The sequence below is a fragment of the Trichoderma harzianum genome, assembly GCF_003025095.1.
Source record: "Trichoderma harzianum CBS 226.95 unplaced genomic scaffold M431scaffold_3, whole genome shotgun sequence".
Lineage (NCBI taxonomy): Eukaryota > Fungi > Ascomycota > Sordariomycetes > Hypocreales > Hypocreaceae > Trichoderma > Trichoderma harzianum.
Window position 1 is genome coordinate 1,300,757 of NW_020209251.1, and position 11,496 is coordinate 1,312,252.

Here is an 11,496-nt window from a genome sequence, read left to right on the forward strand (position 1 = left end):
TAAGGTTGATCTTACATGCTCGCTTCGCTCGCATAAGGTGAATTATTTAGCGAGAGGATATGTTGTCGTGAGACCAGTATCAGCTAGCTGCTGACTAGCATCAACCTTGAACACGCACGAGATTACTCTATCAATCTAACCCGTATGAGGTACCATGATGACTACATTTATTGACTTCTTATAGGGACTCTGTGACGGGAAGCAAACTGCATAAGAATGCTACCTACCCTCTGGTAGAGATGCTAGACTTTGCAATTCGCTTGTGCTTTAGGACCGCTACTCCAAGCCTTCTACAATGAGTTCTACATCTAAAACGGCTCCTGCTTCCGCTGTGACTGGCTTGCCACCTATACGGCGTGTTATAACTACACACGACAAAGACGGCAACGCCATTATCAGCAAAGAGATACCCCAGACTCTTGAGGGAGTAGGGGTTTCCGGCACGGTCATCTATCTAGGCTACGCCCTGAACCAATTCCCAGGTGTTTTGAACAATAACCAGGATCTGAAAGAATACAAAGATCGTCTCCCACACAACGTGGGCATCAGCATACCTCGTGGAACTGTGCTCCGTATGAGTGATTTCTTACCTGGACAGTCCGTGCCGATGCACAGGTCGAAAACCATAGATTTCGGCGTGATTATAGAGGGAGAAGTGGAGTTGATCATGGGGAGTGGTGAAAGCACTGTGTTGAAGAGAGGAGATATTATTGTCCAGCGAGGTACTATCCATGGATGGAAGAATAACACCACTGAGGTTGCTAGAGGATTCTTTGTGTTGGTGGATGCGGATTTGCCGACGGTGAATGGCACACAGTTGAAGGAAGAAGTACCAATAGAGGAACTGAAAACCGAGTAATTGGGGGGTTGGATTTTTTAAATGATGCTCGTTGATTTTGACATGGTAAAGTCTTTCATGGAAAGAGTTTATCTGGCGTTGCGTGTTGGCTACATCTACCTTCTTTCTACGCAATGCAGACCAGGCCTCGAACCACGCTTCAATCTCTTTAGCAAGTGTCCTAGGTTTGAATATTGGATAACCACTCCGTATTATGTATCATAGATATGTCACTTTCACTAGAAGCGTCGTTGAGCGACCTGTAAAGCCAACACTTCCCTCATTAAGCATTATTAAAAACAATGTCATATCTTATTTCATTAATATTCCATTGCACAGTTCCATGTCCCCCCAACGCCATAATTGCAGTCCGAAAAATGCATGCTCAGGTAAATTCTCTTGGTTTCTGGCTTGAGCCCAGATTAAGAGGCTCATCTTCATAGCTATCCCTGCCGCCAAGAGTGCTACGCTTCCACGATGTGGTGCTTTGGAGGCCAATCTGCGACTCTGATGGGGCCTCGTATCCCGGAGGGGGATCGTGGGGATACGCTGGCGCAGCGGTAACGGTTGCTGAGTAGCCAGTGTTCCGCCATGGCTCGGGGTGCTGCTGCTGGTAGCTGTGGTTAAGGCCCTCAAAGCCAGAGGGACCTTGCTGGCGGCGAGGCATCTGACGCTTGGCTCCCCAGATGATATATCCCAAGGCGCACATCACCAAGAAGAAGACGATTCCGAGGACGATGAGGGCGTATTTGCGATCCAGAGCGAAACCGAACCCGCTAAAAGATAAAAGGTAAGTAAACGGCGAGATATAAGGAGAAGATGGGAGCTTACATGTAGCCGTTGGCTGCACCAAGAATCATGACGATTCTTCCATTCCAGAGATGAACCTTGCCGAATGTAGTGGGCTGCTTCGTCTTTCGCCATTTGAGATGATGTAGAATGCCAGCGGCCAATTGAACGAACAAGAGGAGGATAACGATGAAGCCAAGGACTTGGTGTAGAGAATGGAATCCACGGGACTAGAAAGTTGAGTTATCGTTAGCTATATTTAATGGGCCTCGGGGGCCTGGCATATACATACCCGTTGATAGTTGAAGCTCGTCAGGATTCCAAAAGCAAAGCCCGCGAGCACAAGACACAGAGCAAATGTCTGGTTGAACTTGTGAAACTTGGCCAACTTCTCTATTCTAATGAGAATTGTGCCAATGGGAATCAAGAGCATGAAGCTAAAGACCATGAAGGCGGCGTGCGCAGCAGCCTTCCAGTCGAAATTGCCCGTAGAACGGCTGTTCAGCGTCGTACCTTCAGCCACAGAGTCCTTGGTGAGGACAGGCAAATCGGCTCGGCCCTGCGTTCTCTTCATATCGATGGTAAAGGTGCCGTGTTCGCTGTGCATCTTGAGGTTCGCATCCACCTCGTCGTCGCTGAAGCTTTCTTTGCCTCCCAGAGCGTAAATGGCCTGTTGGTTTGGAGACGACACATCGATGTAGCCCCTGGAAGTGCCGCCGGCTGGCCAGCTTCGGCAGTGCTCGTGGCAGACGGCATTGAAGGTCATGAAGCCATCCTGAACGCCGGTGCCATCGAGGACGTCAAACTTGAGGTCGGGATAGTATTTGGGCTCGTAGTTGCCGTATGCTAGACGAGGGGAGAATGTGACGTTGTCGTGATTATTCTTGCTGCGATAGAGAATGAGGAACAGGGCGCCAGGCATGTCGTCGCTACCGAGGCCGATGGCGCCCCAGGAGCGATCTGTAGAGACGCGCAGGCTGAAGTAGATGTCTGTATTGCCGTTGTCGGGGACGGTGAAGGCGAAGGCGAGGGAACCATCGGGAGAGATAAAGGTCGACTGGCCGGTGGGGTTGTTGGTATCATCAGCGAGGGCCGACGCTGCGAAGGCTGCCGTGCGACAAGGGACGAGAAGCTGTTAGTGGTTTGATCTGAATGAATCTGAATCGATTCGAGGGTATAATGGCGATGTAGCATCAGGTGGGAAGACACTCACCAGCTGTCGCCAGCGCGGCGCGCCAGAGATTTCCAAAGAGCATTTCGATGTTTTTTGTTGCCAGCAGCGATGGAGACGGAGCCGCAACAGAAGCTCTCGAAGAATCGCTGGCAATACAATATAGAGAAAGGATTCAGGCTGCAGTTAACGAATGGTTTGCAGCTCTACAGCGCTCCAGCCTCTGTCATTAATTGGAACAGTATCGCCACCAGTGCGATTGGGAGGGAAAGGATGTTGTTTTGGGGGAGTTTTGGTGGTGCTGCATACCTCTGTAAAGTAGCAGCTGCATGCAGATAGTTGACCTCGATTCAGCTGCGTCGCACCACTGGGCTGAGGCTCAAGTACCTGAGCTGTACTTGCGGGTTGGTGCCGTGGTTGCATGAGCTGCAGGTACGTGACTCGTACACTCAGTGTGCCGCTTCTTCTTTTTTCAGCCCAGGATCCCCGGTTTCGTTAGCCCGCGCGGCGTCGCATCGATTAATTTCACATGCATTGGCAGGTTTGCCTTAGCAGTTGCAACCGTCGCGGTATCGACACATGATGAGCAATACTGATGTATCGTATATATATCTCCTTGGCCTTTTTCTTCTTATCTTTTATATATATAAACCCTTGTTGTATTTGGACTTCCATATTCTTTCCCCTCTGTAACACAGACTGACGATACGCGTTCCTTGTTGATTTCGATCCCATCCCAGATTTCCTAGCCTGGATCTTCCGTCGCCGTTTAGCTTAAGCACAGACTTGCGGAGGTGGTTTTTTATTTTACGAGGGTTCTCAGCTCACGATTGGCTCCCTCACTGCTGCGCGATTCCTCAAAGGGCAATAGTCGTGGTTTTCATTTGCTTCTCCTGGCGTCACATGCAAGGAGGTGATGTGTGTTTGTGGAGTCGCGAAAAAGCCGCCCAGCCAATGCCGAGCGGCGGCTTTACAGCTTACGCGGAATTACATTACAGACAGGCACAGAGCGCGATCGAAGGTGGCAGATTGATTGGTGCAGTGACGTCTTTACATGTTGAAATAAGGAGATAATCGACAGAGGTGACACTGTAAGTAAGTACCCGTATATACCAAGTTGTATTCATGTATGGCACAAGCCCAAAACCTTGAAGATGAATGAATCCACCAAAACGCCAACTCCTCCAACAACGCAACCAAACGACGGCTAAAAGCTCCAATGCAGTGGGGAAAAAGGAAAATCAACGATCATTATACAGTATATCCGGGAATGCTGAACCAAATCCAAAAAGGCCGTGGCCATTCACATCTTCTCGTTGCACCACCGTTCAAACCGCTCCAGTCCATACGATACAATCATTGTAGCGTGGCAAAACTCATCCACATCCGATGCTTTGACATGGGAAAACAAGTGTTCTCCTTCGACACAACGAATAGAGTTGACAATGTTCGATTGGTAATGCTTCAGCCAAGTGAAAGGCGTCGGCGCATCCCAAAGGCCTGCGCCGCAGGAGAATATGATGCCGCCGGGGCAGGGTGCAAATCCTTGCTTCAGCGTCAAGTATACAGCCTCTGTGAGAGTCGCGGTCAAATAAGTACGCCGAACAGACTCGGAAAATATCCACGCCTGCCATGTACATGAGGGAGAGCCATCTGTCCGTAGCTGCGTATCGACTGGGTTGGGATGTGGCTTGTTAACCAGGTCCTTATGGTTTGAAGCTACGCCAAGTCCGGCGCTCTGCCATAGCTGTCGAGCCCAAAGAGAAAGAGTATCAATATTCTTCTCGGCTTGTGCTCGAGCGCGAATGTCGCCATCGAAGAGGCGAATGATTTTGTATATCAGAAGGGCCTGTGTCCTTGCGAGATGGCACGCAGGATCAAGCATGACGACGCCAAAGTCGCCCACGTCGGTAGGATTCTGCTCATTCACCAGGTTGTTAACGCGGGTCTCGATGATGCGGAGCACCATTTTCTCAGTCGCAGGTGTCTTGGAGTGATATGCTGAAAGGGAGGTAAATGCATCTTGAACGTTCTCCGGAAGATGGATCCTCCACAGCTGAGGATGGATAAAGGGACAATGGCCTTCGGTAATCCATTGCTTCAGCCACACCTGAAGCTGGCCGATAAAGTACGTGAGAGCCTCATCGCTAAAGTAGATTTGTGACGGGATGGGGCCAGTCTTGTGGTCGATGGTCCATGACAATGGGGACAGAAACCACGGATTCTGCAGAGCATCTGCCGATGCTGGAGCCACTGCGCGTGTGAGTTCGGTGTTGGCAGCGTGGATCTGCTGCTGCTGCTGCTCTAGTTCCTGACTCTCCCCAATCTGAGACGGCGGGGTGGGCAGCGGATTCCTGTCCGAGGGCGCTGGAACTACGGAAACGGCGCCGTCCTGCGAGAAGACGAGATCGTACGGGGGCGCGATACGAGGAGCGGGATAGCGACAGACGATCTGCTTGTCGGTGCAGCGGTGACAGGCGGGCGTCTGCTTGCTGCACTTGCGCTTGGCCTTTGTGCACGGGATGCAGGCCAATCGCTTCGGCGGGGCGGAATCCGTCATGACAGGCACTATCTTTTATTCCCTAGCAGCTGCGGATAGAGGAGATGCGATGCGAGGGCCCAAGAACGGGTAACGGGGGCTGGAAGTCCCAAGAAGCTCTTTATTCTATATTCTCCGGCGGCGGGCAATTTGTCATTTCTGCTCAGCCCGTCTGCGGGCGGGTTTCCTTCCGCCGGGTGGAGCCGAGCTCCGGCCTGTGACGGGCTTTGATAGGTGAGGCCGGCGGCAACTTTTCCACCGCGGCACGGGGGCGGTTTTATAAGAAACGATGACTACGGAGTACAGCCCCCCCGATTCGTCTGATTCGATGCGAGAAATGCGAAACAGGCAATTGTGGATGACTGGCGCATGGAACTGGTTGATTAATAAAGCAGCCTGCTTTCCAATACTCCGCTGCTTTGGTGGCGGACTTGGAGAGAAGGATGGAGATGATGGAGAAGGAGAAAGGAGAAATGCCGCTCGCGGTGTGAGGAAGCAGTATGAATCGCGAAGATGCAACTCCGACGCTGGAACTGGAATTAGTATAAGAGGAGAATGGGGGACCAGACAATGGTGCTACTCCTACTTCATATCATCAGCATTCATCAGTCTCAGACACTTTACAACTGAATCAAACCCAGCCAAAACCTTCTACTTTCGTCCGCAGCCATGTCTCTTCCAGCCCTCAAGGAGTACCGCCGAAAGCCCTATGAGGCTACCTCCCCCTCGCGACCAGAACTCAGCCAGGCTGGTAGAACCGTCGTTGTCACTGGAGGCAACAGTGGCATCGGATATGCCATCGCTCGCAACTTCGTCAAGGCTTCCGCCAAGCGAGTCATCATCTTGGGCCGCCGCCCCGACGTCGTAAAGTCTGCCGCCGATAGGCTCGTCCAAGAGGGAAAGGGATTCGGCTCCCCTTCATTGGTAGAGGGCCGAGTCTGCGATGTTGGAAGCCTCGAGGCCACCGAAGCTCTCTGGTCTGGTCTCGAGAAGGAGGGTATCGTTGTCGATGTCTTGGTCCTCAGTGCTGCGTCCCATGGAAAAGTTTCTCCCATTCTCAAGAGTGATCTTGCTAGCGTTTGGGGCGATTTCGAGGCAAACGTGCGTTCTTTGTTGGACTTTACGCAGAGATTCTACAACCAGAAGGGCAAAGGCGCGGATTCGCGCAAGGTTAGTTTGAACCCTCCTCTTCTTTTGGCAATTTGAAAAAGAGTCAAAACAAAATAATACTAATCGCTGCCATAGTTCTTGGTGAACATTTCTACCATCGCCGCTTATATGTGGGGTTCGATGGCCCCCGAGCGTCCAACTTACGGCTTGACCAAGAACGCTGGTACTACCTTGATCCAGCAGATCGCCAAGGATACCGATGTGAATGATATGCAGATCGTGAGCTTCCACCCTGGCGGTGTTCTCACCGACATGGCTCGCGCTGCGGGTGCCAGCGAAGAAATGGGCATTCCCTTCGATGATGGTACGATTCCAAACCTCCCTCCCTCTCAATTACCTAGGACGACATGAACTAACTCTACGTGTACAGAGAACCTTCCGGGTCAAATGGCTGTCTGGGCGGCTAGCCGAGAGGCCGAGTATCTGCACGGCCGATTCGTCTGGGCCAACTGGGATGTTGACGAAGTCAAGAGAGTTCTGGGCAAGCAGATTGCAGCAGAGCCCAACTTCTTGAAGGTCGGAATTGAGGGATTGTCTGAGAATCTTCCCAACCCCATGATTCCTCCCGAAATGCTCGAGAAGATTATGCAGTTTCAGCAGGATCTTCAGGCAAAGCTTCAGGCGCAGAAGTAAAAGGGTTATGAAAGAGGTGGAGTTACCCTATAAAGGGAATATTGTACAACATGCATTTCACTACAGCTATCATTTTGGATAAAATACATTGCAAGCTTCATCATCACTTTAAAATTCACCACTCAACTGTAGGGTAATCTGCCATTCACGTCTCTTCTGACGGCCATACGTATATCACTCATCACACTGTAGAGAATATTATCCTTGACTATCATAAATGTATATACATTTAAACCAGATGTGGGGAAAAGCTGTCTGTTTACTACTACAAGCATTATGTTTAATAATGATCCCTCATGAGATGGTGTAATACGATATCTTCGCCACTCACCGATCGCCGGGTGGCTCATGCAACAAAAACAACTGTACCACGACAATACATAGACCATCCACTCTGTTGTTCATAAAGGGCATGGAATTGCATTAAACATAGTGCCAAGGAATTGATTTCATCAAGCTTGGCAGATGCGCTATGCTGATCCTGTAGTTTTGGTAACCGTTGGAACGGCACCACCAGGCACTATCGTTTGGTACGCCTCCGGTCGGAACTTATTATTATGCGTTGGACCAACATATGCCTGTTGGTCCGCGAATAAGCATAGTATTAACTAGGGAGTAATCAGGAACGCTGTCCCTGTTGATCAGAATTGGGTCTTAGTTTAGATTGTGTTGGTTTGACTAGTTTGGACGACATCGGTTGTTGGTTCGATCAAAGGGAGAGGGGAGGTCCTGTAGCATCCTTACTATGGTGTCTATGGTATAAGTGCTATTTTACGATATTCTCAGATGACGTTGAAGCATAATACCATGAAAAACGATAATTTCACCCTTAGATCGTCAAGCTACAAATGTAGTCGGTAGGGAACGAATATTCGAAATAGGGTTGCAGCATCCACATCAGGAGGGACTAGCTGGCAACACGAAAGAGAGCCCCCCCTTTCACCATAAAAAACCTTCAAAGTAAGTGGCGATTATGCTAATTATACGCTATATTGCGAAGAATGCGTCGATCATATGTGTTGTACCTGAATTTCTGAAGAAGTGTTGGCAGCAACATTCCGCATAAACACCAGCCATTGGCAAAATTCTTGTGGTTCTGGTATGGAAAGAGTAGCTTTGGACCCGAATAACATGAAGAAACGCATTAAAGACGCCGATAGCAATCTAACGCGACTCGAAGGTGATTATTGGCCCAGGCTTGGCGTTTTCAGCAAGACTTATGCAGATATAAATCTGATGCTGATTGCCGCCCATGTTTCCTCACTAGCAAGCGTCACGCTCTCTCAGGTTGAGGCATTCTTTTGTATACTCATCTGTCGCCATCATCATTTTCGAGAATGAAGAGCTGCCCCAGTATTCGGGCTGCGGCCACCTTGGGCGCGGCCTTTCTACTGCAGCTGACCAGTGCGGGAAAAGTGGAAGAATGCCCAGATCCCGCTGAGATTGTCATCTATGAGCCAGCAAAGCTCATTTGCTGCGGGTCTACTGCTTCGACGACCTATACTAGGTAAGCTCCTACCTTCTACCATGATTGACTGTCCTGGTAGCAAGAAGATGTGACTGACAAGCTGCATAGGATTACGACCGAGTGCTCGGGTGTTCCTGTTTACGTTACACCTGGAGTCCCCATCCCCGATGAAGAATGCGTGACTACCACTCAGCCATGGACTGGAACTGTGACCGAGACTGTTACAATTCATGCTACTGGAAGGGCTCCAGGTACGAAGATTGTGAAAATCCCGGGAGGAAGTGCAGATTGCGTTACAACTACTGTTGGCTGGTCTGGCACCGTGACCGAAACTGTTACAATTCCTCCTTATGGCAAGGGCCCGAGCACCATAATCGTCCAGACTCCTTGGGAGCATCTTGATTACATTACGAAGACCGTTGAATGGACTGGAACAGTCACTACTACCGCGACAGTCCACCCTCACCATGACAAGCCTGGTGAAATCATTATTCAGACTCCCTGCGAACACCCCGATTACATTACAAAGACTGTTGAATGGACTGGAACAGTCACTACCACTGCAACAGTCCACCCCCACCATGACAAGCCTGGTGAGATCATCATCAAGACTCCCTATGAACACCCTGGTTATATTACAAAAACGGTTCCTTGGACTGGATATATCACCACGGCTTCTACCGTTTATCCTCACCAAGGTAAGCCTGGTGAAATCATTATCAAGACGCCCCATGGCGAACGCCCCGTCTCTGCTACTAGAACTGTTGCTTGGGCTGGAAGCACGACAGTCACCTCTACGGAGTATCCCAGCGGGACTGGCCCCGGAATAGTCATTATCAAGACGCCACAGCAGAAATATGTGACTCAGACAATCCCATATAGCGGAAGCGTTACGCACACCATTACTATTCCGCCCATTGGAACTAATCCTGGCATCATCATCATTGAGACACCTACCATACTCGGCGAAGGATCGAGACCAACGACATTGTCAAGATCCGTTTCGATATCTGCGAGACCAACATCGTCTGGGCACAGTTCATCCCATGGAGCTACTGTCTTGCATGGCAGTAGTTCGTCCCATGCGACAGGCACGTCCCATTCTGCGTCATCTCATGGTTCAACTACATCTCATGCAAGCTCATCTCATGGGAGCGTATCAGCTCAGAGTAATTCGCACAGCTCTACAAACTCGCATGCATCTACGTCTTCTCATGGGTCAACTCCAGTTTCAACTCATGGCACTGCATCGCATGAAACCGCATCAACTCCTAGAAGTTCATCATCACATGGATCAACGAGATCGCACGGATCTACAAGCTCTCACAGTTCTACAACTTCCCACGGGTCAGCCTCAACCCATGGAACTTCATCTGAAGCAACCGGATCGGCTCATGGAGTGTCGTCATCCCACACCTCTACAAATTCCCACGGCTCATCATCTCATGAGTCAGCCTCTACCCATGCGCCAACTTCAACTCATGGAACTTTATCCCATAGCTCTACTACCTCACATGGAACAACCACGTCCCATGGTCCCACCTCGACTCATGTAACTGCATCTCATGAGACAACATCATCCCATGGCAGTTCATTAACTCACGGATCTACATCGTCTCACTCAACTCCATCGTCTCATGCGTCAACCGAAGCTCATAGTAGTACATCATCACATGGATCTACTTCTCACAGCATTGGTGCTTCATCCCATTCAACAGCATCTTCTCACGGTTCCACAAGCTCTCACGCAACTACATCTCATGAATCCACGTCTTCACATGTGACGGCCTCGTCGCATGGATCTATTTCAACACACGAGGCGAATACATCGCATAACACATCCCACGGATCCACCTCATCGCATGAAGGCACTTCTCATGGAACTAGTACAACACATGTATCCGGATCAGCCACAACCTCTCACGGAACCAGCTCTCATGGAAGCTCTACCTCTCACGAAACCACCTCTCACGCAACCTCTACTTCTCATGGAACCTCTACTCCTCATGGAACCTCTACTTCTCACGGAACGTCCACCTCTCATGAAACTTCATCGCACAGCACTGCCACATCACACGCATCATCTCAAGGGACAGCTAGTGCTCATGAAACCGCCACAACGCACTCGACCGCTTCGTCTCATACAGCAGCTAGCTCTCACGGCTCAACTTCATCCCATGGAACAACGTCCCACGAAACTACCTCATCCCATCCCACAGAAACATCCCACACAGCCAGTTCGTCTCATACAGCCGCTTCGTCTCATAGCACATCTTCCTCGCATGAAGGAACAGCTTCTCACAGCGCTACTTCATCACATGCAACAACCACATCTCATGGACCGTCTTCCTCCCATGATGGAACGGCTTCGCACAGCGCTACTTCATCACACGCAACAACTACATCTCATGCAGAGTCTTCATCGCACGAAGGAACAGCTTCTCACAGTGCTACTTCATCACATGCAACAACCACGTCTCATGACACATCTTCCTCGCACACAGCAGCAACTTCTCATAGTGCTACTTCACATGCAACAGCCACGTCTCATGGGGCATCTTCCTCCCATGAAGCAACTCTCTCTCACGAAACGACTTCGTCACATGGAACGGCCACGTCTCATCAAACTATATCGCACAGCACTATTTCATCACATGCGGAAGCTACATTTCATGGGACGTCTTCTTCGCATGAAGCAACCACCTCTCATGGAACAACCTCGTCACATGGAACTACATCGCACAGCACTACTTCGTCGCATGAAGCAGCTACAACTCATGGGGGAGTTGGGGGAGTTGTATCGTCGATTGCAGCGGCTATAACTCGTGGGGGCGTCATCTTTTCATAAAGCTTCCTCGAGTGGAACAACTACCACACACTCCACCGCT

At 50.1% G+C, this 11,496-nt stretch overlaps 5 protein-coding genes across 5 annotated transcripts; 3 read left to right on the forward strand and 2 right to left on the reverse strand.

Moving 5' to 3' along the window:
* Positions 1 to 295: 295 nt before the first annotated feature.
* Positions 296 to 859, forward strand: M431DRAFT_109403 (hypothetical protein; the record flags this gene model as incomplete). The annotated part of the gene is made up of 1 exon (XM_024911711.1): positions 296 to 859. The coding sequence occupies one exon, from the start codon at positions 296 to 298 to the stop codon at positions 857 to 859; it is 564 nt and encodes a 187-aa protein (XP_024777389.1).
* A 364-nt stretch (positions 860 to 1,223) lies between these two features.
* Positions 1,224 to 2,883, reverse strand: M431DRAFT_2786 (iron reductase domain protein; the record flags this gene model as incomplete). Its single annotated transcript, XM_024913997.1, has 4 exons — positions 1,224 to 1,614; positions 1,670 to 1,857; positions 1,920 to 2,734; positions 2,841 to 2,883. 4 exons carry the CDS (start codon positions 2,881 to 2,883, stop codon positions 1,224 to 1,226), a joined length of 1,437 nt encoding a protein of 478 aa, XP_024777390.1.
* Positions 2,884 to 3,873: 990 nt separating this feature from the next.
* M431DRAFT_505292 (hypothetical protein) lies at positions 3,874 to 5,434 on the reverse strand. Its single transcript, XM_024918611.1, has one exon. The coding sequence runs from the start codon at positions 5,356 to 5,358 to the stop codon at positions 4,102 to 4,104; it is 1,257 nt and encodes a 418-aa protein (XP_024777391.1). The 5' UTR covers positions 5,359 to 5,434; the 3' UTR covers positions 3,874 to 4,101.
* Positions 5,435 to 6,006: 572 nt separating this feature from the next.
* Positions 6,007 to 7,140, forward strand: M431DRAFT_77368 (hypothetical protein; the record flags this gene model as incomplete). The annotated part of the gene is made up of 3 exons (XM_024922564.1): positions 6,007 to 6,507; positions 6,583 to 6,811; positions 6,878 to 7,140. 3 exons carry the CDS (start codon positions 6,007 to 6,009, stop codon positions 7,138 to 7,140), a joined length of 993 nt encoding a protein of 330 aa, XP_024777392.1.
* A 1,337-nt stretch (positions 7,141 to 8,477) lies between these two features.
* On the forward strand, positions 8,478 to 9,539 carry M431DRAFT_548105 (hypothetical protein; the record flags this gene model as incomplete). Its single annotated transcript, XM_024921258.1, has 3 exons — positions 8,478 to 8,647; positions 8,717 to 8,984; positions 9,207 to 9,539. Coding segments are annotated over 3 exons (771 nt in total), but the record flags the coding sequence as incomplete, so codon positions are not given.
* Between the last annotated feature and the right edge of the window lie 1,957 nt (positions 9,540 to 11,496).